Below are 26,023 nucleotides of genomic sequence, written 5' to 3'. Positions count from 1 at the left end.
TCCTTCTGCAAATCAGGCTGAAACACTGAGAGAAAAACTTCAAAATATATTAAAGCTCCAGATAGTATTAAAACTGAACTGGCTTGTCAATATCCAATTTTAGGACACAAAGAGACAGCAGACCTTACGGGATCTGCTGTTCATCCTTGTAAAAAGTTCACTGCTTTAAGGCATCAGAAGCTAATAAGCTCTTGGCTGCTCTGCAGAAGAGGCTGGAATCAGTACTTCATAAACATAAAACCATGTCTGGGTGGCTCAGTGGTTGAGTAGCTGCCTTTGGCTCAGGTGGTGATCCCGGGTCCTGGGATCGAGTCCCGCATCAGGCTCCCTATGGGGAGCCTGCTTCTCCCCCTGCCTGTGTCTCTGCCTCTCTCTGTGTGTCTCTCAGGAATAACTAAATAAAATCTTAAAAACAAAAAAACCCCAGGTCTAGCAAAGGCACAGACACACCAGCTCCACCCCAGCACAGAGTGAGAATCACTAGGTCCTCCCTAGGAAGGGTCAGGGGGACTCCTCTGACTTCCACGTCCACGGTCACACAGAGCACAGGGCGCAGGACGGCAGGCGGGGAGGTTGGCAAGGCCGGCACGGGCAGCGGAGCTCCCGGCGAGGCGCAGGGCGCGGTGCGGGTGCGGGTGCGGGTGCGCGGCCGCCTGGGCCGGCCCAGCGGCCTGGGGGACTTGCAGGGGTCGGTCGGGCCCGCCGCCTCCCGCCCACGTTGCCAGGCGTCCTGCCGAGACAAGGAAGCCAAGAAACCAGCAGCAAATGGAAATGGAATCAGCCCCCCACGTCCTGCAGGTTCCACGGGCCGCCTCCCTCCACTGCGCAGCGAGGTGATCTGTTTCCCTTCCTGACCGGCTCTCGGACGAGCGCGAAGGGGTAACCGGGCCAGGGCCGGCGGGAGCAAGCGGACGCCGCTGTCCGAGGGCTGGAGCTCCCTTCCCGACGCGCACGCGCACACCTACAAACCCACACGGCGGCACCGGCTCCTCGCCCCTGGCTGTGGGGGATGGGGCAGGGGACCCGATTTTTTTTTTTTTTTTTTTCCCTCTAAAACTTAGTTTCTCTCCTCGATTTGTTTATGGGCTCAGTTCCCCAGAGGCTGCTCCTGTCTCGGTCCTGGGGAACTCTCGATCGCCCTAAGCCAGTACGAGGCCAAAGAGTCACGAGGAAAAGACAAAATACGGGCGAGGGGCGAAGAGGCCTTGGCTCGGGGCGGCCAGCGGCGGCGGGGCAGGGGCAGCGGGCGGCGGGGAGGAATTCGGCTCGCCCCGGACAGACGGGGGCGTGGCGTGCGGCGGGGCTGGCAACTGCAGCCCAGAAAACTTCCGAAGGGCCGGGGAGGTGGCAGGGGGCGGGGGCAGGGACCCGGAGGGGCTCAGGGCTGAGCCGAGGCCGAGAGGTGGCTCGGGTGGAAGTCAGGCCCCGGGGATCCGGCCGGCCCGAGCTGTCGCTCCGACGACCCCGGAGCCCCCGCAGCCCCCCGCGCGCCGGAAAGGGGGCGAGGCTGCGGCGGTGGCGGAGCGGGGGCGCGGAGCGGGGAAGGGGCGTCGCCCCGGCCGCCCCCGCCCTCTCGGATGCCATTGGGCCGACGCTGCGGGGTCCGCGCCGCCGTTTCTCCATCCCACCCGGTCCGCCCCGCCGCGCCCGTCCGGGAGCCGGTGCAGCCCGGGCCGCTGACGTCACCGCCAAGTTTGCTGCCCTCCGCGCCCCACGTGTGGCGGCGGCGGCGGCGGCGGCGGCGACGGCCCGGGGGCGGCGGGGCAGCGTCTGCGAGCGCAGTGGCCGCGGCGGCTGACAGGTCCCGCGCAGCCCGGCTCGGCGCGCCGCTCCCGGTGGACACCCCGGGCGCTGCGGAGCAGGGGCGCACGGCCCGCCGCGGGCCTCGGGCCTCGGGCCTCGGGCTCCCGCCGGGGCAGGCGCACTCGGGGGACCTCGCGCCCCCGCGGCCAGCGGCCCGGAGGAGGGCACCGCCGCTCGCCGCTGGCTGCAGCGCCCGGAGCTCCGCGTCCCCGGAGCCTCGAGTGCCCGCCCCGGGCCCGAGCCAGGGATGCACGACCGCTGAGCGGGGATCCTCGCCGGGAGGCCGCCCGGGGCCGCGCTGAGACGCCGCCGCCGCCGCCGCCAGGCCCCCCGGCGCCGAGCGCGCCCCGCAGGCTCAGGGCGGGCGAGCCGACGACGATGGTCTCTTAAGCACGGCACCACGTCCCCCTCCCGCCCCCTCGACCGGAGGCCGGGATCCCGCGCGGGGCGCCCGCGGCTCGGTGTCCCCGGGCAGCTCGCACGGCCGCAGGGACGCACGGGCGATGCGGGGCCCCCAGCCGGAGGTCGCGGCACCCGGCGGGGTCCCGGCCTAGCATGGCCCGCGCGCGGCCCGACGTCGCCTCCGGCTAGGATGGCCCCCCCGGGCCCGGCCGGCGCCCCCGCCCCCGCCGCCTCCGCCTCCGCCGAGCCGCTGTCCCGCAGCATCTTCCGGAGGTTCTTGCTGATGCTCTGCTCGCTGCTCACGTCGCTCTACGTCTTCTACTGCCTGGCCGAGCGCTGCCAGAGCCTGGCGGGCCCGCTGGTGCGGCCGTCGGGCGGCGGCGGCGGCGGCGGCGGCGGCGGCGGCGGCGGGGCGGGGGCCCCGGGGCGCGGCGCCCTGGCGGGAGGCCCGGGGGAGCCGGCGGCGTGGCCCGCGGCGGCGCACGGGAAGCGCCTCCTGCAGCTGCGGCGGTGGCGGCGGCGCCGGCCGGCTGGGCCGCGCGACGACGGCGAGGAGGCGGCCTGGGACGAGGAGCCCCCCGGCCTGGCCGGAGGTCCCGGCGGCTCGGGGGCCGGCAGCAGCGCCGCCGAGGCCCCGCCGGGGACGCTGGCCCTGCTGCTGGACGAAGGCAGCAAGCAGCTGCCGCAGGCCATCATCATCGGCGTGAAGAAGGGCGGCACGCGGGCGCTGCTCGAGTTCCTGCGCGTGCACCCCGACGTGCGCGCCGTGGGCGCCGAGCCCCACTTCTTCGACCGCAGCTACGACAAGGGCCTCGCCTGGTACCGGTGAGCTGGCGCAGGGCACAGCCGGGGTCGGGTCGGGGTCGGGGTGCGCGGGTGCGCGGGTGCGCGGGTGCGCGGGTGCGCGGGTGCGCGGGTGCGCGGGGTGCGCGGGGTGCAGGGATCCCCCACCCCAGCTCAGCCCCTTCCAGGTTCCACGCAAAGGGGCCTCAGGCGTTGCCCATGAGTGCAGGGGTCTCCTTCCCCATCGTGCCTTCCTGCCTCCAGGGAAATAAATGGGTGTTAAGGGAGGCAAGGGGTGGAACATTTTGGCCTTCACGATTTTCCTTTCGTCCTTGGGATTTCCTTTCCTTCACGCAGCCAATCCCATCTTTTTCTCCTGCTCGGTCCGGTCCGTGTGTCTCTGTTGTTAGCTTAAGGGCTTGGGTGGGTGGAAAGGGACCTCCTAAATTAGAAATCGGTTCCTCGATTAGGAGGCATTAGGAGGCGTGTAGCCTAGTCCATGCTTTTCCCGCAGAAAGCATGCTTTTATTTCTTCTTTATCTGCTGAACAGTACCCAGTGGTTCCTGCAGTCTCTGCCATCAGGTATTCATTTACCTTGACCCTTTGCCAGATCACTGCCCTAGTAATATCGAGACTTAGTAAAAGTGTCAAGAACCAGAGGCTGGGTAGTTGGGAAATACAGGTTAGCGCTCGTGCCAGCAACCAGCCTGTGTGCTTGCTTTAAGGAAGGGCTTCCCCTGTAATAACTTGTGCTTGTGGTGAGGAATGAGTTTTGAAAAAAGTGTTTCCTAACTTTAAAGAGAATAGTGTCTCGTGTTTCTGGCCTGGATGAAACTTTTCTAAAGGTCTTCAAACAATTATCTTTCCAAATGAGGCAACTTTTTTTTTTTTTTTTTTCCTTTTTAAAAAAAGAAAGGGAGAAAAAAAAAAATCAGGACACTGGTTACATTGTGAAAAACCCTCCTAATAAAGTTTAGGAAACAAGTCCGATTCAGATCTCAATCTTAAAGTTGCCAGTCTTCTCAAATTTAGACCACCTTTATTAATGGAATCAGCCAAACTCCAATAAATCCTGGTGTCACCTGGATTTTATTTGCCATAAAATATTGGCCTGTTTTCTTTGCTCCGAGAACAACCAAAAATCATGTGGCCAGAATTTTCATTTTATGATGTTATATCTTGTTCATTAAGTACGTGTTCTCTTTGTTGTTTTAACTGACACAGCATCACAAAAGTTACTGGCACAATTTAAATAGAGTTCAGAAGCTCACTAACTAAATAATTCATCTCCGAAACAGAAATGAACTTGATCTGACAAGTTTATTTATTTGAGGAGTCAGGCACACCCTCAGATTGATTTCGGGAGCCGAATTTACAGTAACCCAACTTAGGAGAAAACATGTGGTCTTAAAAGTCAAGTTCAAACCTTAAACATTTTTAAAACAGTAACTTTCCATTTGTTGGAAAGAAAAACAAACAACCTTCCCTTAATATAGAATATATATCATTTAAAATCATCAGCCACTTAAAAAAAATCCCCTTGTGTTTCTGTCATTTATGTTGTATCCTCTGGGAAGTTCTTATAAAAATGACCTGTTGAATCTGGAAACAACAGGTCCTTCTTTTTAGCACAAAGGCAGCTCTGTTTTTTCCATCAAGGACACAAGAAAGAAGTGATTAAAGACCCCTAAAACTCTTATCTATAGAGGTTTGCATTGAATCGGGCTTGGTACAGTGCCGTGACACAACACATTTCAAGCCAACTTCACGAAAGGTCTAAAGACAACGTTTGGATCTGAGGTGCCATTAAATACGGTGAAACATTTGGCACTAAAACTCTTTCTTTTCGTTTTACCATGTAGACTTTATTTCCACAAAGTAGGATCGGTTCTTCTTATTCCAGAATTCAGTATTTGAGGGCAGTGTCTGTCTACAGACCTAGATCTTATTTTCCTTGAACCTTCCTAAGATCATGTAAGAGAGGAGGAATGTTTCAAGGTAACTTAGAAACACAAGTATTAACAAAAAAAAAAAAAAAAAGAGAGAGAGAGAGGGGGGAAGAAAGAAAAGTCATAAACTTTTAGGTCACTCTCTTTTGGAAACTAGATGCACGCTGTAAAGTAAATCTCTCCTTGGATTGTTTATTCCAGCAGAGGAGTGCTATAAAGCAATTTATGGTGGTTACAAAAATAACTGCACGGTAGACTTCATGGTTTGGTGAATTTAATTTTCTAAGTGTCGTGGCAATGTCTTTGTTTTACCATTTGCAATGGTTTTTATTGGATGCATAAATTTAAGTTTAACTCAATTACATATAAAACTCTTATTAAAAAAAAAACCCACCTATACAGCCTGGATTATGCGCTCATTTAATGAAATTTTGCCACAGTTCTCTTTCATCTTGGCTCTGAACTTGGGAGTATGATGTTTGTGAGAGAGACTGAACATTAACTCTGGAAAAAAAAAATCTCTTGCACAGAATACTACTTAACCTATATTAAGTGGACATTACTGCTGGTGTTTGGCCAGTATGTACAATTAGGGATTTGGTGAGACTTTCCTGAGTCAGCCCCAAATTTATTATATGGGATTTCTGCCACATGCTTCTGATTTACCCCGCCTCCCCCCCCAACCCCCGCGACGTGAACAAAAAGACAGCTCGTGTTTGCACCCCAAAGTGAATTATAGAAGAAAAAAAACCCTGTAAAATATTTTTTAGATGCTCATTGACGTGGGACAATCTTATATGTCCAGACGTGGGTTTTTTTGCCCTATGAAATCTCACAGTTGGCCATAATAGATCGTTGTGGCAGTGCCCCCTACTGTCCTGACAAAGGGAGAAGTGTGTTGTTAGGAAGCTGAAAGAAAATGCCAGGGAGAGTGAGTTTGAGAATGAATACTGTGGCCACGACCATGGCTGGGATATTTCGGTACATTTGCCTCACTGAGAAAAAAACATAAAGTACTTCATAAATTGCATCCCAAGATTAGTAAAATCAGTTTCTTCCTTTGGACAGATTTGTAGTAAAGGCAAGAAAGTTGAGTTTTTTCAAAATCTCTAAAAAGGGAAGCTGCTCTGATTGGTTTAAAATGCCCTAATGTTCCTCTAGAACAAACGAAAAAGACAGATATTTATATGCCAGGAAATGTGTTAATGATAACGTAGGATGCTTCGGTGGAGTCTTCTGGATGTGAAACTCCACCCTGGTGGGGGCTTTAAAAAACATTCCAACATTACTTAATTTAGCAGACATGATATCAGTACGACAAATGTCTGTGGCTTGCATGTCATGGGAAAGCAATCCTTTGCAATGAACAGTCTGCGTGTGTTTCCATGGTATGGGTGGTGGGTTCATAAAGGAAAGTTAGGGAATTTTTTTCATTAGCTTTAAGGCTTTGAGATCTTTTCTGGAAGCCAAATGCTGCTATTGTCATTTCAAGAGCAGGTGAGCTAAGAATTGAATGAGAAGGCCCCCCTCTGTCCCTGGGTATTTCTGTGCCAACTCAGAAAGGGGGTCATTTCTTTTCTTTGTAAGACCAAAGATCCCTATTTATAAAATACTAAACATACATGTGTACACACGCATATGTACGTATAAATAACTTTATTTGGTGTAACATTTTTGTCTCCTCTCGTATTTTGGGACAAGATAGTAACTGTTCCATACCTAATCTCTCAGGCTGGCATGCTTCTCCCCTATGTTATGATGTGTTTTCTTTTGAGTGGAGAAGAGTATCCCTAAAATATTTTACTTTCTAGCATCCAGGAAGATCAGAGATCAATCGGCTTGGAGTTTAAGAGTTGGTTCCCCCCACCCCACCCCAGCTCCATCAAAATTTAAAGTTTTGTGGCCTCTCACGATCATCGCCTTGTTTTCCAAGTCTACCGAAGAGGCGGACGGGACAGAGGAACTCTGGGTTCCTATCAGGAGAAACCGGCATTTCTTAGCAGCTGGGAGCAGCTGCAAACTACCTCCATGTGCACTTTCCCACCCTCCTGAGCCACAAGCCCCTTCTGTATGGGTGGAAATGAAATTCGAGCCAAGGGAGCTGCAGAGCCTGGCCACCCATGCAAGGTCATAGGGACTGAAGTCCAAAGAGAGCCCCTCTGTCCTTAGAGTAAAGAACAGTGGGAAGGGATGTGGGGTAGGAGGAGAGAGGAAAGAAGTTGCTTTGGACCTCGAGTCTAGGGTGTGTGTCTACAGGGGGAGAGGGGGTAATTTCTTTTATGCATATAGTTCCCATCAGCTCCCAGTGACTGTACATTCTCTATCCACCGAGAGGCTGCAAACAGGCCCTTTGAGAAGCCACAGAGCTTTCATTTTATTAGCTGAATGCCTGTACTCTGGACTTAGCATCCCAGTAGATGACTCCAGCAATACCAGTAGACAGCTTAGTCCTGGTGTGTGTGTGTGTGTGTGTGTGTGTGTGTGTGTGTGCGCGTCCCCAAGCGTGCATGTAAGAGCAGACACTTGGTAGGTGGGGAAATTGATAGAATTGGTAACAGGCTAGTTATTAAGTGCCTGCGGAACTTCTGAGCGTGATATATCAGACACTGAGGTTATGGCTTTGGGTCTAGTGAGTCTGGGTATTAAAAACAACAAAAGCCACGTTTGTTATAGCCTAGAACTAGAATAGCTTGCATGCCAATATTCCTTTATAACAATGAGATTTATCGTGTGCTGATACGTTTTATGTGAAATGCATAGCTGTCTCAGAGTGGAAAAATCCTCCACGATACCGTGATCTGCCCTCCCCTTAAAAAAGAAAACCCTCTGGCCAAAATGTTTGTCTCATATGCATAACTCTGTCGATTGGCCAGGAAAGAATACGTGCCAAATCTGTATCTTGGAGGGGGTCATGGGAATAAAATAATAAGCCTGTGCAATTAATGACATCGGGGGCTAACCTTACATAGACCAGATGCTCACATTGGGAGGGGAAGAGTGTCACAGAGCAAACAAACCTACTTGATATAAACAACAAAGGGCCTCCCATCCCTAAAGCGTGCATGTGAACAACTGCAAATTGCAATTACCATCATTCAAATCACCAGGGTCCCGTTGGGAACTTTACACACTTAGCACTTTTCTTTAGGAAGGTTATCTTTCTCCACCAAATAATAGTAACTTGGCAGATAAAGAGTGTCCTCTCTTGGTACGTTTCCCAGTGATATTGGACTCCGCACTTTTTGAAAGTTGGTTTCTGTTCGAGGCAATGAGTTACAGTCGCGAAAATGAGATTTTTTTTCCGTTACAGATAGGCCTTTAATAAGGAATTGGAGGAATCTGAGTGATAGCATAACTACAACATTATGTAGTTAATGTAGTATAACTCCCTAGTCTTCGCATTTATAAGACTGTCTTAAAATGTTGGACGGCCCTGTTTGATGTAACTTGATACAGTTTAAGAATCTCCATGGGGGATCGTGGTACAGTTAATAGATAAACGTGTGTGAAACCAGAACTTAGAAATTGAGGAAATGCTGAGTTCAGTGACCTGAAGCATCTTCCCAGTTGCTGGTCTCCAGTGATGCAATTCTCGATTTTTTTTATTGTATTACTCACGTGGTCATGACTACCATGCCTGGAACATTCACATGTCTCCTATGATCACTTGAGGACTGTGTCCCAAGAGTTCAGATTTGACCTGTCCCAGAAGCTGTCCGATGACAGTAAATGTTTAAAAAAAAAAAAAAAAGAAAGGAAGGAAGAAATAAAGAAAAGAGGAAGTGTTTATTATGAATGAAATTTAGTAACTGACCATGAGGCGTGTGATATGCTTGCACCGTTGAAAAAAATAAAATCTTCCTTCGCAGACTGGGAGAGCAGCCCATTTTTGAAGGTGACATGTGGTGCCACCTAGTGGGAGGGAGAGTCAGCAAGGGACCCAAGCAGCTGAACTTTGAAAACCTGTAATCAGCGAGTTAAGTGCGGTCTGGATTAGGGAAATTGGGGCAGGTGGCCTTAGGTAGTAGCATCAATAGCCCAGGGATTGTCTGTTCAGTGTGGCCGAGCTCTGCTTTGCTTGTCTGCCTGAGCTCACTCCTCTTAGGCAGGGAGTTTATTCTTTGGAGAGAAATAAAAGAGACCTGCCTTCACAATAAACCTGAGAAACAAGATATAAATGAGTAGGAGATTTATATTGGAAATGTGCATGAGTGAAAAGGAACACCATATGCCCCAGATTAGTTTCCTTAGTGTGCTTTGCCTCTGTTTCTGAAAGCCAGCTTCAAATGAAAATACTTCCAGATGATTTTATTTCGACAGCAGTTATGCAGCCCTGTAGCTTCCCGGGGTTGTAAGGCTCTGGAGGAGGGTCCCCGGATTTCCTAACGGGCAGTGCACAGAAGCCTGTTTAACCCCGAACCAACAGAGACACATCAGGAAGATCCTCCCCCCCCCCACCCAAGGGACGATGTCACAGGAGGTGCCTTCGGACTCCCAATAGGAGAACCGTTCTTGTGACTGCAGCCCGGTGCCTGGGGAGGGTGGGGGAGAAGGGTGGTGGTCGGGTGAAGGCAAGGCTGCAGAGGAGTGGAAAAAAATAGGAACATTACAGAGGAGACATCAGGAGACCCCACTGCAGCCAGGTGACGACGAGCTTAATGCTTGCCTGGTGTAGCCAGCGAGGAGCGCACCTCACCTGTGGGGTATCCTTCCCCCAAGCGCCCAAGCCCGGTCTAATCATGAGAAAACATCTGATCAACCCAAATGGCAGGGCAGCTACCGAAGAAAATCTCCGACTGGCATCCTTAAAACATGTCAAGATCACGAGAAACAAAGACTGACAAACTGTCAGAGACCAGAGACTAACCACTAGTGAGTAAAAATGGTGGATCCTTGATTGGATCCTGGAGAAAGGGCATTCTTGGAAAAAACTGGAAAAATGAGACAATGTGTGTGCAGCCTGTCGGTGGAACAATACCAGGATTAAATTCTAGGGTTTGATCACAGTGCTAGGGAAACGTGAGATGATAACCTTAGGGGAGTCTGGGTGGAGGGGTATCTGCAAAGTTTCTGCGCTGTCTTTTACTTTTTTGGAACAATTTTAGAATTTGAAATTATTCTAAAACCAAAGGAAAAAAACATCCGCAAGGAAGGGAGGAGATGCCCGACGACTTCAAGGGATGAGGGCTCATCCGGAGGTCCTCCTCTGCACACCCGCTCCCTTTTGTGCCCTGTTCTCCCAAAGCACCTGTGGCTTCCAGACCTGCTGATCTTCCCTCCGCTGACTCCTCCGCCTCGCTGTCCCCAAACCAAGCACAGAGACCATTCTGTTGGGCTTTCCTTCTCTCTTCTGTGGCTGGCAAAGTGAGGAAGGTGTAAAAAGTCCCCCACCCCTGATTGACTTGTACTCTTGTTGGAAAGTAAAAACAAAACATAACAAATCCCTTTAAAAAAAAAAAACCCAAAACAAAAACAAATCCCTTTGATGTAAATGACAGGTTTTTGAGAACAGAAAGGACGGAGGTAGGGGTCAGGGGAAAATCAGTTGGCATCAGGCATTTTTCCTACGACACAGGAGGAGCAGTTGTCGGGTTGGGAAGCTGGTGATGGGATGGAACCATTGCTCTTTGTGGCTGAGATGCCAGCACGGTCCCGGTTGTTGTTGTTGTTGTTTTTTTAAGATTTTATTTATTTATTCATGAGAGAGAGGCAGACACACAGGCAGAGGGAGAAGCAGCCTCCCTGCGGGGAACCCGATGCAGGACTCGATCCCAGAACCCCAGGATCACACCCTGAGCCAAAGGCAGGTGCTCAACCACTGAGCCACCCAGGTGCCCCCAGTCCAGATTTTCTTGGCCAGCTTACCGCTCCTGGCTGCTTGCTTGACCTGGTGCTTTCTCCTTTGGTTTAGACACTGTGGCTTACAGGACCAGCCATGGGAGCAAAACAGATGTGGAGCAATCACCAAGTTCAAGGATCAGAGAAAATCCAACTTCGAGTGCGCTGGAGAACCAGAACCTGGGCACCCCGGCTGGTTCTTCCCATTGAGGTGCTGGTTCTGGATGCCAGTGTGCTGGGACCCAAACGTCCCCACGTCTAGGTGACATGCTGGCATTTTCTGCTTCTGTTTTTAAACACAGAGTTGTGCTTCTGAGACTCTGGTTTACCAGAATCATGAAAATCTCCCTAGAAACATTTCTTTTGATATTTTCAACAACTGTAAAAATAGTTTTGTTCACATTACATTTTCTCTTAAGCAAAACAAAACAGCATGGCCCTGCATCTCAAGATGCAAAGAACTTAGTGTTTCCTTATAATTCTTACTCCCTTATCTTTATTGGATCAGTTTTTTAGTTTTCGTTTTTTGTTTGTTTGTTTGTTTTCTAGAGACAGAGAGTGATGGGGAGGGACAGAGAGAGAGAATCTTTTTTTTTTTTTTTAATTTTTATTTACTTATGATAGTCACAGAGAGAGAGAGAGAGAGAGGCAGAGACACAGGCAGAGGGAGAAACAGGCTCCATGCACCGGGAGCCCGACGTGGGATTCGATCCCGGGTCTCCAGGATCGCGCCCTGGGCCAAAGGCAGGCGCCAAACCGCTGCGCCACCCAGGGATCCCGAGAGAGAGAATCTTAAGCAGACTCCATGCTTGCTCGATCTCACAACTCTGAGACCATGACCTGAGCCAAAATCAAGAGTTGGTGGCTTAACCAACAGAGTCACCCAGGAACCCCATTGATTGGCTTAGTTTTGTGAACATGTGTTGTGCAAAGGACAGGCTACTAATGCTTATGTAGAGAAGATAATTTCTTTGATTTAATGCCATTCTCTGTTTGTATCTTTCCATCTTAGTTACTACACACTTTTCTTCATGCATTTTGAGTCTTCTTAAAAACAATTGCAAAATATTTGAACCCTGAAATGGACATTTGATGAAATATTTTGTCTTAGTCTGTTTCATTTAATTCTGCTCTGATCTTTGTTATTTGCTTTCTTCTTCTGCTGACTTTAAGCAGAGATTGTTCTTTTTCTCATGCCTTGAGATGTCAAGTTAGGCTGTTCATTTGAGATCTTTCTCTTAATGTAGGCACTTGGTGGTCTTTACCTCCATCTTTTTTTTTTTTTAAGATTTATTTATTCATGAGAGACACACAGAGAGAGGCAGAGACACAGGCAGAGGGAGAAACAGGCTCCTCGCAGGGAGCCTGATGTGGGACTCGATCCTGGATCCCAGGATCACTACCTGAGCTGAAGGCAGGCACCAACCACTGAGCCACCCAGGTGTCTGTGACTTCCCTCTTAAAACTACTTCAGGAGTGGGTTGTTCAATCTCCACATATTTGTGATATTTCCGGTTTCACCCTTGTTATTGATTGCTAGCTTCATACTATTGGGTCTGAAAAGAGAACTTGATAGGGTTTCAATCTTCCTAAATTCATTAATAGTTGTTTTGCAGACCAGCATGTGGTCTGTCCCGGAGAACATTCTACGCCTGCAGGAGATGAACGTGTATTTCCGCTGCTATGGATGGAGTGGTCTGTGTATGTCTGTGAGGTCCACCTGGTCTAATGTATCGTTCCTTCAAGGTCAATGTTCCCTTATTGATTTTCTGTCTGGATTATCTCTTATTTTAGATGTCAGGTAACAATTAGTAATGTTTGGTGAGGCCTCACCCTGTACTGGATGTTACCAAATGATCTACATGTAGTCTGGATATTTTATTAATATGATGACTATTATTAGACAGATCCTGTCACTAAAGATGAAGTAAGTTGTCCAAGGCCATACAGCCAAGTTAAATGGTAGGACTGGTGCTGGATCCAGGGCCACCCACCTCTGGTATGCCAGCACCTCACCACCGGGGTATTCCATTGTGTTCTCAGCATGGCCCCTGTGTGGTTCCTGCCCAAACAGCAGGCCATCAGCGGCTCAGAGATCGTGGACATGGAGAGGCTGCCCCATGTGATTGGACACATTTCATCCTGGTCTTGGACCCTCCCTTAGAGAACTGGGTAGCGTATCAACACAGGGTTGAAAACCTAAATTGTTAAAAGTGGTTGTCTATCCTATGAGTCTGTTGGCCTGTGAGATAACTAAACCACTTGTGTTTTTTCTCAACTTCTCTCTCTTTGTCTCTCTCTCTCTCTCTTTTTTTAAGTTATCAGATTCCAGAATCCATCCTACTGAGCCTATCAGAAATCCGGGTGGTCTACTTGATTTCCACCCCCATCCGTTAAATATGAACAGTAACTATGAAAGAACTTTTAACTATTAAGTGGCCCAGATGAGCAGGTTTCCTCCTAAACTGCTGTATGGGAAAGCCCGAATATTGTCAGAAATGCAATCAGAAAGCTGCTTACTGCTCGTGGAAGTTGGGGCCATGCAAGCCGGTGGCTGTGCCAGGTTGCTTGTGACATCATGTGATCCTGTACTCCCATTTACCTGTAAGAATCTGCCGACCGCCTCTTCCTCCTGAACATGGTTGAGTCACTGCCAATGTCCAGAGTTCTCTTTTCTGTGTGTGCATCTTTTTTTTAAAAAATTTAAGATATTACTTATTTATTCATGAGAGGGAGAGAGGCAGAGAGGCAGAGATGCAGGCAGAGGGAGAAGTAGGCTGTGTGTGTACCTTTTGATTGACATTCCGTTTTTTTTATTCATTGAGTTATGCTAATACTCCCAGCCAGGGCACAGCCCAGTTGTTACACCAAAGCACTCTTCTGTCTACCTCCATTATTATTTTATTAATAACCATCATCTAATTTCTTTCCTGGCCGCTGGTCATTATGAGTGGCAACACAAGCCCTTTACTGTAGCGGTCAGGTCATTGCCACCTAAGACATGGCTGCTGGGACCCCGGGGTGGCTCAGCGGTTGAACGTCTGCCTTCAGCTCAGGTTGTGGTCCCGGGGTCCTGGGATCAAGTCCCGCATTGGGCTCCCTGCAGGGAGCCTGCTTCTCCCTTTGCTTGTGTCTCTGCCTTTCTTGTGACTCTCATGAATAAATACATTTTAAAAATCTTTTTTTTTAAAAAAAGGCCTTGGCTCCTGATGGGAACTTCCTTTGGTTCCAGCCAGATAGCATCATAAACTCTAAACGTTGCTGGAGTTAGAAGGTCTCTGAGAGATAAAGATCGTCTTGCTTATAAAGGACAGGAACCCAGGGCTTCCAATTCTAGGGCACCATTCTGAAGAATCCAGTTAAGAAACAATTCCATGTTCCAGATGATAAAACTTCAGTTTTGGAGGTTTTGCAACAATGACAAAAATATGCCAGAGGATGGAACAAGTTAGAGCATTATGTTTTTCTCCTCCCGGAATGGGTAAATTAAAGCATTGCATTGACTTGAATCAGTGGTCAATTCATCTTTAAATGCCTGGTTTTCATCTTAGAGCATTTTCCCAATACTTTGGTGTGTACAGATTTAGGGACCCCGCTAACATGATTGGCCCATGGATCCTTGTGAGTAATTTGTGTTTTATGATCGTTGCCTGCTTGTTAAAGATTAGTGGGGGAAATCTGAGTACAGACAGGAAAAAGTTTGCTGTTTCTTTTTTTTTTTTTTAAGTTTGCTTTTTCTCTCTTGAGTGTTCAGAGTAGGAAGTAATCCATCAAATTATGGGAATAAAGTTCTTTTTCCTTTTTTCAGGCTTCTTTCTTGGATTAGATCTCTCCTTTCAATAGAAATATCAAAATTACCAGGCTAGTTTAAAGGACAAAGTCAAAAACGATGGATGTGTTTGGTATGATCATAAGTCTTTGTAGATTCTTGCAAAGTTCAGATATTAAAAAAAAAGAATGGAATTAAGCTGCAACTAAAGTTACATTCTTGGAGCTAATTGCATGCCTCATCACCTTTCCAAATCAGAGTCTCATTTGTTTTAACCTGATAGCTTAAAAAATTCTGGCTGTAGGAAAATGCTGCAGAGATGAAATTATTTCATTTCCCAAACAAAGGTTTTAAGTAAACAAAATCTGGCATCTGTTTTTTTGATTTTTTTTTTTAAATTTCCTGGTGGACTCTAATTATTCTTGTAGTGCTTTCATCAAATGCTGTGGGTTTTTCTTTTCTTTCTTTCTTTCTTTTTTTTTTCTAAGAAATAAAAGCTACTTGTTTTTCTTTCTAATGAGGTCTCGCTCTTTCTTCTTGGTGTGGGAGGATTCAGGATTACGAAAGTATCTGTTAAAAAAGCTCTCCCCAAAGCCAGAGGGTCTACTAGAATGACCTGCTAGAGTTTAATGATGGAAACAAAACAAATTGGATCTGTTTTATATTTATCATGGGGGGGAGGTCGTGGAGAACTAATGCCTGTGATGAAAATTCTTGAGATTTTCAGGTGCATTTGCCCTGTGGCAAAGGGTGGCAAGTTGGCAGCAAGCATTGGAGAAATTACTTCTTAGCTCCGACTGATTGTTACCAAGTGAGAAAATAGACTTGTTATTGCCATGCCCTTGGATTTTTCAAAAGAAAAATTGAGAAATAATATGTAATAATAATGAAAAACCAAAAGCGACACTAAAAACAAAATTCTGCATGGGTGGAGCAAATCAATGTCATCCGAAGGTGAATGGCTATTAGTTTATAACCAATGGTTGGTTTATGGTGAGGACCAGATGTAGACAAACAAAAGCTGGTGTTATACGAAGAGTTTACTACACTGTGAATCACAAGACATTGTAATAGAATCCATTGTTTTTTGTTTTGTTTTGTTTAATGCGAGGCACTTTGATAGGATAAAATAGGAGCGTTGATCCCATGTGGTAAGCAAGACAAGTATTACTACCTTGACAAACTTGGTTCCGGTGCCTACACATGCATGGATGAGTGGGTGCAGAGTGGCTCTCGATGGGAAAACTTTGAAAAACGCTGGCTAATGTGAACAGAAGTCCTGTTTGAGAAGTCCAAAATGAATGTGCTTCAGGACCCTTCGAGAAACTGATTGGGAATGCTCCATGCTGTGGATTCACTTCTTTAGTCTTTTTCAACCTTATATCTCCAGGGCCATGAGCTCTGCCTGCCACATAAAAGATTCACTATTGGTTTAATGAAAAACTGAAACTGACCCTGGGGCCAGAGATCAGGAATTTTTTTTCTGGAAAGGGCCAGAGTAAATATGTTAGGCTTTCTGGGCTCTGTGGTCTCAACTCTTCAGCTCTGCTTTTGTAGCAGAAAAGCAGCCTTGGGGATCCCTGGGTGGCGCAGCGGTTTAGCGCCTGTCTTTGGCCCAGGGCGCGATCCTGGAGACCTGGGATCGAATCCCACATTGGGCTCCCGGTGCATGGAGCCTGCTTCTCCCTCTGCCTGTGTCTCTGCCTCTCTCTCTCTCTCTGTGTGACTATCATAAATAAAAAATTAAAAAAAAAAAAAGATCTTACTTGTTCATTAAAAAAAAAAAAAAAGAAAAGAAAAGAAAAGCAGCCTTGGTCAATATGTCAATGAACGGGCATGGCTATGTTCCAATAAAATTTTATTTACCAAAACAGACCTTTGGTTCACTACCAAGAGTTTGCAGACTTCTAGGGTAGGCTGAAGGCTTCAAACATGTTGATTCCCCTTTCTTACCTTTTTATTCTCAGGTGGGTACTCTCCACTAATGTGCATAGCAGGCGTGAATGCATGATGTAGAAATAACTTCCCACTTGGGATACAACTTGGAAATAGCAGAACTCCCTTGCGGTTGTGTGAGAATAAGATAGTTCACCCAGAAACTGCTTAGCAGTGACCTGTAGGAACTTTTTGAAATTTTGTGTAGAATGGTGGCATTTCATGTAAAGGTGATCATACACTCAGTGATGCACATTCTATTTTTTTAAAAAATATTTTTATTTATTCATGAGAGACACACACACACACACAGAGAGGCAGAGACACAGGCAGAGGGAGAAGCAGGCACCATGCAGGGAGCCTGTCATGGGACTCGATCCTGGGACCCCAGGATCAAGCCCTGGGCTTAAGGCAGGCGCTAAACCGCTGAGCCACCCAGGGATCCCACACATTCTATTTTGGAAGAGATATTATATACACACAAATCAAAGCAGCTTTGGTCATTTTCATGAAAAGCTTGAGAATCTGTTCTGATGTTTCCTTGACTTTGTACTCAAGTGCATCTTTGGTTTGTAGATCTTCCCCTGAGTCTTCATTTTCTCTTTTGTCTTCTGGATGCCTGGGCATGCTTCGAAGCATTTGGAGGGAGTTCTGGGGATATAAGGAGGTCATACTTCCTCACCTGATCTCCGTTATGAGAAACCATCTTGCCATGTGGTTGAGTTCAACATTGTCTTTACAGATGGGGGGTGGGGGGGGGGAGGGTGGTGATGAGACATCACATCTGGAGCCAAACACGAGGAAAGAGTTCTGAGGATTAGTACATGGCGTGTTTGAAGAGATTGGATTTTCTTCTAGATCATCACTGTCTAATAGAAATCTAGTGGGAGGAGCTCCTGGGTGGTTCAGCCAGTTAAGCCTCTGACTCTTGACCTCAGCTCAGGTCTTGATCTCAGTGTCACGAGTTCAAGCCCCTCATTGGGCTCCATTCTGGGTGTGGAGCTTACTTAAAATATATATATATATATATATATATATATATATATATAATGGGAATCACATTGGCCATATTGAATTTTCTAGAAGCCACCTGCAAAGTAAGACTGAAGAGGTGAAATTAACTTCTGTAAGAGTTTGTTTGAAAGCCAATACATCCGAAATATGAGTAATCAAAAATCATTCTGGATGAGGCATCTTACATTTTTTCATGTGAATCATCCAAATCTATGTGTTTGATGCTTGTAGCACGTCTCCAATCTGAGTAGCCAATATCATGGGTTCCATAGCCCGGTGAGGCCAGTGGCCACCATATTGAATAGTATAGCTCTACAGATGGGGATGGGGTGGTGGAGGCTTTCAGTGGAGGACTAATCCCACAGATTGCCTCTGGTTCTGGTGTGGACACCTCATCCCAGGGGGCATTAGAAAGGTAGAAGATGCAGCCTGAGCTATCAGAATCTAGAGGACAGATGATAGAGGCTTAAATTGGAGCAGGGCAGTCGGTGTGGGAAAGGGGAGAAAGATTTGCTAGAAGTTTTGGCAGTAGGGATTATAAAACTTTGCATGGGATGCTAGGCATGAGGGAGGGAGGAGAAATTGGAAAATATTTGAAGATTCCTAGCTCTAGTATATTTATTAGTAACTGTGACCGTGGTCAGGAACCCAGGAAGAAATGACAGGTGCCAATGAGAACAAGCAACTTTGTCTGAGGTGTGAAGTGGAAAGAGCTTCAGGGTAAGCTGGAGCTCATGGGGGAGGTTAGGCTCGGGAACCACGTAAGGCGAGATTGTTGAGGTCTTGCCAGCTGTCACAAAGCCGACAGGTGAGAGTGTGTAGCAGAATGCAAGGAGCTGGGGAAAGAGAGCAGGACCAGGAAAACATGTTTATATTTTCACTCCAAGGGCATATAGTTTCTAGAGTTGATGCTGTGCATGGGGAAGTGTATAAAGGAAATGGTGTGGATGTCTGCAGTTTACTTTGAAACACATTGAAAAAAGATCAGATGAATTTGCATGGATAGAAAGATGGGTAGATCCTGGGATAAGACAAATACAGATTTTAAGGAAAATATGTATTTAGAATTTAGTTGGGTGGCTCAGTGGTTGAGCATCTGCCATTGGCTCAGGTCATGATCCCGGAGTCCTGGGATCGAGTCCTACCGCTTCTCCCTCTTCCTGTGTCTCTGCCTCTTTGTCTGTGTCTCTCATGAATAAATAAATTTAAAATCTTAAAACAAATTTTTTGTTGGTAGGCGCAGGGTGTCTCTTGCACCATTCCTTCTCATTTTCACCGTGTTGAAAATTTTCATAATAAAATGTTGGTGGTAGAGGGGGTGAGTTTCAAGATCATTGGTATCAAATGCTGTTAAAAGGGGGTATAGAGGTTTGAGATGGAGGAGTGTTTGTTTCAGCAGTTAGGAAGTTATTGGGGATCCTGAGACCAGGTTGGGTGGCTGTCGTGTGACATATGCCAGCCAGCAGTGAGTTGGTGAGTACGTGGAAATGTGTCAGAAGACATGAGGAATGCAATGAACTTGGCCCGTGTCTGTCTCCCTCTTCTTGCTTAGACTGGAATCAACCAATGGGGTCTTCATACAGACTTTATGGCCGTTATGATGAATCCTCATGTAGTAAAACTACATGGTGACTTGATCAAAAGTCTCTTTATCAGAGTCTTAGCTAGGACCTTTTTTCTTATTTTTTATTTTATTTTTAAAAAGATTTTATTTATTTATTCATGAGATACACAGAGAGAGGCAGAGACACAGGCAGAGGGAGAAGCAGGCTCCCTGCGGGGACCCTGATGGGGAACTCGATCCCAGGACCCCAGGATCACGCCCTGATCCAAAGGCAGATGCTCAACTGCTGAGCCACCCAGGCACCCTGAATTTTTTTTAATGGATGCTTAAGGCTTTCAGCATTAATTGTTGAACACAAGTAGTGTCTGATATGCCCGTTTTCTTGAAAATATTTGTAAATTTTCAAGGCAGTGCTGCACTAGCCTATTCTAAACTCCATTGCAAGCGTGGAAAGGAAAATGAACTTGCTTTTACGAGCTTTCATCTTCTGAACACTTGCCTTAAAGTTCCTTGGGAGGACGAAGAGATTTAACTGCTTTGTGTTTTCTTCCTTTCTCATCAACGCTGATTTTTTTTTTTTTTTTTTTTTTTTTTTAAGATTCAACCACTGGATAGTCTTTCCATCAGTGACATCATCCCATTTCTTCCCTGCGCACACCGAGTATCAGACGTTTCATGTTCTCCTGATACTGTCTCCCTCATCACCTGTTTCTCCACAGCCAGGCGGTTCCAGTCAATTTCTCCCAAGACCCTAAATTTACTGTATTTTCAGTTTCCACAACTTTGTCCACTTGATCTTTTTTGAAAAGAAACTTTGCCCCCTGTTTCTGGGTACTGAATGGCTATACTGTCTTGTTAGGAATTTAAATCATCTGCCTCTACAAAATTAACAAATGACAGAGTCTCACAAACTGTGCCGTCTGTGTACACGTTATCAAAGCGTGTGCCTAGGGCTACTCTCGATGGTGATGCTAGTTTAAAAATAAGGCATTCGGAAAGATAGACGGTATTTCAGATACGGTTTCTTAAAATTAGGTGATTGATTTCTCAGGGACAGAAACATCAGAATTATTAATCAAATGATACAATGTGTGAGCAGTGCTCTGCGAATTTAAAAGATGATGGTTATGAAATGCTTAGAAATCCACTGGACATTAAATGTCTCGTTTCACTTTCAGCCCCTTGATTGTGTAGCAAACTGCATCAGATGAGTAAATGGTAGTTTGGCTCTACTTTTATAAGCATGCTTCTCCTTCATTTATAACAAAATTCAAATAAATAATAGGTCATTTAAATGACTCCTAGTGTATTGGCTTGAACATGTGAATTATGTATACCCGTTAACCATAACGTGTCAGCACCGTTTGAGAGGTAGGTGAAACCATTGCCCTTCCAAACAGGAAGTTCTTAAAAATTGAAAAGTAATTAGCTGTGTAAGCAATTCCAGCATATTGATTTGGACATCTGACTTACATATGCCTATTATCAGATTTTTGTAGAATATGCTAGCTCAGTGTTCATTTTCTTTGAAAACAGAAAGTTCTTTTTCTTCCTCCCCAAGGCCTCTAAAAATCTGAACTATTGAACTCAGATTTGAGTAATGATGTACTATACTTTGCCAAATGAGTCGCTTCCCCTTTTATAACATCCATCAGAAAAAAAGGAAGTGTCTAGTTGGACAAACTGTTTCCCAGGAAGGGCCTTTTTTATGTGTTTGCTTAAGTCAAGGTAATTTTAAAATCAGAGGAAAACTCGATATTGTTCTCAGGTGACATTTAGGAAGTGAAAAGATTTTGAGTCTCTGGGTTTTATTCTATAGGCACAGAGATAATAAGACAGTAGTTAAAGGAAATTAGTGTCTTCTAAAATCAAAAGAAAGTAATTTGGACTATTTCACAGCATATGTTCATATAAAAATGACAAGAGATAAGAGATGCTTCACACATTTGCAGTTTAAAATGCTATTCCAACAAAACATAAAATGTACTTTAAACATTTTTTTTTTGGAAAAAATCTGAAATATTTAGGCTCAGAATGGCGTGACTGGATTTATCGTTATTATATTCAGTTCCTGTTTGGAATTCATAGAGCTTGTGCTAAATCTCAGCCCTCTGGGATGTGAGCTTGTTTTTATTCTTATCCCCAAATAAATACCTCGTTATTAAGAAAAAAACATCCTGTCATAAAATCTCATCATTAGCATTGGAAATGACCCCAAGGTCATCTAGTGCAATACTTATCTGATAGACCAAAGTTTATTAAAACCGCTTCATAGCTTTTCTCATCATCAAGTAGTGCTTGGGAGATACGTCTTCAAAACATTGATGTAACACAGCTTATTTGAAGAGCAAAATATTTAGTCCATCTATTGCTGCTTTTCTGCATACTGGCTGCCAAGCAGATTCACATCTGTTTATCCTTTGTTCTTGTGACTAGGTGTTTTGAGACAGTGTAGAGTGTGTAGACAGCTTTTACAAATAGGATTTTACTAGCTCATATTAAATTTTATTTACTTATTGGAAAGAGAATACAGTCAGCTCTGCTGTAATGCGTGTTTTGCAAACAGGAATGTGTTGCAACGGAATTCATATTTTAGGAGCCTGTTATTGTCTAATGCCAATCATATTTGCTTATGCACATATTTGTGCTCGAGAACCACTAGGTGAATGAAGAAAAAAGGGCTCTCAGCTGAACCCAGCCATGCAAGAAGGGGCAGACTCGCATGCACACACACAGATCTCAGATATCCACCAGCTACCTCACTGCAAGCTGTGAGGCCCACCCACCCTGGCTGGTGTGCAGCTCCAGGTCCCATTTTAAAACACCTTCCTGCTACCACTTCACAGTAACTGGCTAGCTGCAACCTTCCAGTGCCCACTTTCACTAGCAAACTTTAAGGCTTCTCCAAGGTCAGGTGCCATATTTATTGTAGTATGTATGAATTTCTTAACCATTCAGGTGTGTAAAACTGTTCTGCTGCTGTTATTAGGTTCGTATCGTTTTTAAAATATTGCACTGATAAAGTTGGGAGTCTAATACCCTAACTCCATTATCCCCATAAGCCCTGTGGTTTTTACTGTGTGATTTTATACAGTGTGGTGATTTTAGGAATACATCTGTTGGAGTTAACAGCACCACTGACTCTGTGCTCACCCATTGCAGACGATGTAGCAAACTCACTAAAGGCTATCCTTGTAACCAATCTGAGGTATTTACTCCCAGACATTTTACTCTTCATCAGCTATTAAAAAAAATGTTTACCTAATTAGGTTCAAGGTGTATGTATAATTTTTAATGATTTTATCATTTAGGAGTACAGTATAGACATTTTGTTCTTTTTAAAGATTTTATTTGAGAGAGAGTGAGAGCAAGAGCACACGAGCAGGGTGAGGGGCAGAGGGAGAAGCAGACTGTGCACTGAGCAGGGAGCCCGATGTGGGGCTTGATCCCAGGACCCTGGTATATGACCTGAGTTGAGGGCAGATGCTTAACCAATGAGGTACCAAGGTGCCCGTAAACGTTTTCTAACTATGTTGGTGGTCCTTTTATAAATATTGTAATGACTTCTAAATTCCCCTTTGAGAATGTATCATAGGGGCACCAGGGTGTTGAACTCTTGATTTTGGCTCAGGTCATGATCTCAGGGTCCTGGGATTGACCGTATCTCGGGCTCCATGCTCAGTTTAGAGTTCGCTTGGATTCTTTCTCTCCCTCTTCCTCTGCCCCTATCTGCACTTGCTCTCTCTCTCTCAAATAAATAAATAAATAAAATAAAAACATGTCATAATTTATCATTTAGTCTTTGGGTACTTTTTAATTTGGGGCTACTATAAATAGCCCTCTGATAATTATCTTTGTTTATAATGCTATTTGTTATACTGAGTACAAATTGTTTAGAACCTACTCCCAGAAATAGAATGGAAAGGTCAAAGGCTGGAATGTTTGATACATTTTGCTAGATTAACTCCCAAAGTGATTGTATGAGTTTATATTCCCACCAGTATTGAACAGGTAGAGAAGTGTGGCAAAGTCCTGTGTGCACATGATTCTCAAACAACAGAGAGAAGCATTTCATTCAAATGGGAAAAGGTGTGCAGTTATACAAATGTCTTCATTTATTTTTATAAAAAGATACACAATGCTAGGCGTTGGATATTTTAAAGTGTATAGTTATGTGTGGTATGGGTAAGGAGTCTCCAGCATCTCTAACATTAAAATATTTTTTCTGGGTATTTAGACATCAGACAGCTCGTACGTTTTGTATACTTAATGTAAACGGCAGATTTCACTACCATAACAATGGAAAATCAAATTCTGTTTTTAATACATGAAGTCATTCACATTCAAATGATTACCATACTGCAAATAATTATTCATGTTGAAAGGGTGTTTGTAATTCCTCTCACTCAAGTGAGACTTTGTTATTAGGGGATTTTTGGTGTCACACTGTGAGTCTAATTGCCATTCACTCGTATGCTCATTCATGAGATGGTATCTTAGGCACCGTATTGGTACTAGATCCAAGTATGAGGAGTGACCATGGGGCCCTGACTCTAGACTGGATTGAATTAAGGCATTGAGTGAGGAAGGCATAACTCTCTAAATACCACTGTAGAAGCCCCTGTTTTTTTTTTTTTAAAGAGTTTAAAATTTTTTTTGGTTAATATTGCATGGATTCTGTTGTCTGGATGTGCCATAAGTCACATAAGCACTCCCCACTGTTCAATGTCTAATTTGACTCTGGTATTTTACTATAACAAACCTACGGTGGATTCCACATAACTAAATCTTGAGTGCTTACTCATGATTATTTCCTTAGCATAATTTCTCAGAAGAAGAATGTTGGGTAATAAACTGACTTACCCATTTTTTAATGGGGAGCCTGATGCGGGACTCGATCCTGGGATTCGGGATCACTCTGAGCCGAAGACAGAGGCTCAACCCCTGAGCCACCCAGGCGTCCCTCTTGGGATCTTTAAAAATGTCATCAGACATAAAAGTAATGAATTAGATTGTGCCTGAACTTGATGCAAATAGCAGTTCTTGCTGATTGTGGTAGAGAAGCACTTTGTAGTAGAGAAGCCTGCATCTACTCCTGGCTTTATCATTGATTAGTGAACTTACATAAGGCACTTGACTCTCTGGGACTGAGTTTTTTCACCTGCAAAATAATGTCAAACTCATTGATTTCTGTTCACTCCCTTGGCCTAAAACTGTATCATTCTATTCTGTACTGTGCTGTATGAATACAGGGAAAGCTTCTGGGCTTTTCTGTCATGACCAGTATTCTCAAGCTCCCATTCTTCCTCTCTCTTAGGAGGGCACAGTTGGCTTTGCTGGTTCCCTCCACAGCCTGATCTAAAGGTTTTTTCAGGGTGAAAGGCCCTGGGGAAGACAGGCTCCCTGTAGCAAGGCAGCTGGGCAGCAACCCCATGGACCTGTTGGAAACAGAGCTGGTAATAGCTTAGAGGATCTTGTCTAGTCCAGGCTAGGTGGAATCAAGATGAAGATACCTTAGTTCCAGTAATTAACAGCATGCTGGTTAGGCCATCCTACTAAGCACATGCTTGTTCTAGCATCCAGTACTAGATATGGAAATTGTGTTAGTAGCACTGGTAAATTTAATGGCAAGAAAATAAAATTAGAGTAGTTGCTTGTTCTTAGAATAATGAACTGATTCTTACAATGTCCCTTGATGTCACATGCTAGAGAGATCTTAATTAAAATGGGTGCTATGTGTTATTAAAGGTTTTGGATACCTCCAACCACTGCTGTGGTTTTGAAGATAGGTGCACAAATTCTTTGATTCTCCTTCAAGAGATGGAGCTTAATCCTCCTCCTCTTGAGTAGGGGTAGGCCCATTGACTCACTTATATTAAATTGAATATGGCAAAACTGATAGTATGCTACTCTTCAGGTTCATGTATCAAGAGACTGTGTTTTCCAACTTGGTCATGTTCTTTGTCTTGGATGACTTGACTTGGTGAAGTTAGCTGCCATGCTTTGGGAGTAGCCCTCTAAAGAGGCTCATGTGGCAAAGAACTGAAGCCTCCTGCCAGCAGCCACATTAATGACTTTAAAATGGGTCTTTCAGCATAGTCCAGTCTCATATGACCAACCATAGCCCCAGCTCATAACTCGCCTGCATGCTCAAGAGATACCCTGAGCTAGAACTACCTAGATAACCTGCCCCAGGACTCCTGACCTTCAGAAATTGCATGAGATAATCAACATCTGTTTTTTTAAGTCACTAAGTTCTGGAGTTACTCATTATGTGGCAGTTCCTAATACAACCACCAGCACTATTTGTGAGGCCAGTGCTTCTCAAATCCAAGCCGGCATCAGAATTACCTAGAGAGTGCCTTACAACACAGATTCCTTTGATGAAAGAAATTGAAGAAGACACAAATGAGTAGAAAGATCATTTGTGTTCACGGGTCAGAAGAATTGGTATCTTTAAAATGTCCATATTACCCAAAGCACTCTACAGATTCAGTGCAGCCCTTATCAATTATCAGTAACATTTTTCATAGAAATAGAAGAAACAATTTTAAAATTTGTATGTAGCCATAAAAGACCCTGAACTGTAAAAGCAATCTTGAGAAAGAAGAACAAAGCTGGAGGCTTCAGGCTCTCTGATTTCAAACGATGTTACAAAGCTATAATAACCAAAGCCATGTGGTACTAGCATAAAAACAGACTCGTGATCAATGGAATAGCATAGAGAGCCCAGAAGTAAACTCATGCCTATATTATCAATTAATTTATGACAGAGAAGCCAATAAAACACAGTGTCTCCAATAAATGGTGTTGGAAAAACTGGACAGCCACATGCAAAAGAATGAAACTGGACCACGTTCTTATACATCATACGAAAATTGACTCAAAATGGATTAAAGACGTGAATGTAAGACGTAACATCTCACACTCTTAGAAGAAAACATAGGCAGTAAGCTCCGTGACAT

General features: G+C 45.3%; 1 protein-coding gene across 1 annotated transcript in view; it reads left to right on the top strand.

Annotated features, from left to right (window-relative positions):
• Positions 1 to 2,102: 2,102 nt before the first annotated feature.
• The window catches only part of HS3ST3A1 (heparan sulfate-glucosamine 3-sulfotransferase 3A1), a 96,079-nt gene continuing 72,158 nt past the window's right edge, over positions 2,103 to 26,023 (top strand). Inside the window, exon 1 of the mRNA XM_026005690.2 lies at positions 2,103 to 3,030. Coding sequence (XP_025861475.2) covers positions 2,396 to 3,030 — 635 coding nt within the window. The 5' untranslated portion in view covers positions 2,103 to 2,395. The remainder of the gene's footprint in view (positions 3,031 to 26,023) is intronic.

This window comes from Vulpes vulpes, chromosome 12 (assembly GCF_048418805.1).
Source record: "Vulpes vulpes isolate BD-2025 chromosome 12, VulVul3, whole genome shotgun sequence".
NCBI classification, from domain to species: domain Eukaryota; kingdom Metazoa; phylum Chordata; class Mammalia; order Carnivora; family Canidae; genus Vulpes; species Vulpes vulpes.
The sequence above is the reverse complement of the archived record's forward strand: the minus strand, read 5'-3'. Positions and strand labels throughout refer to the sequence as shown.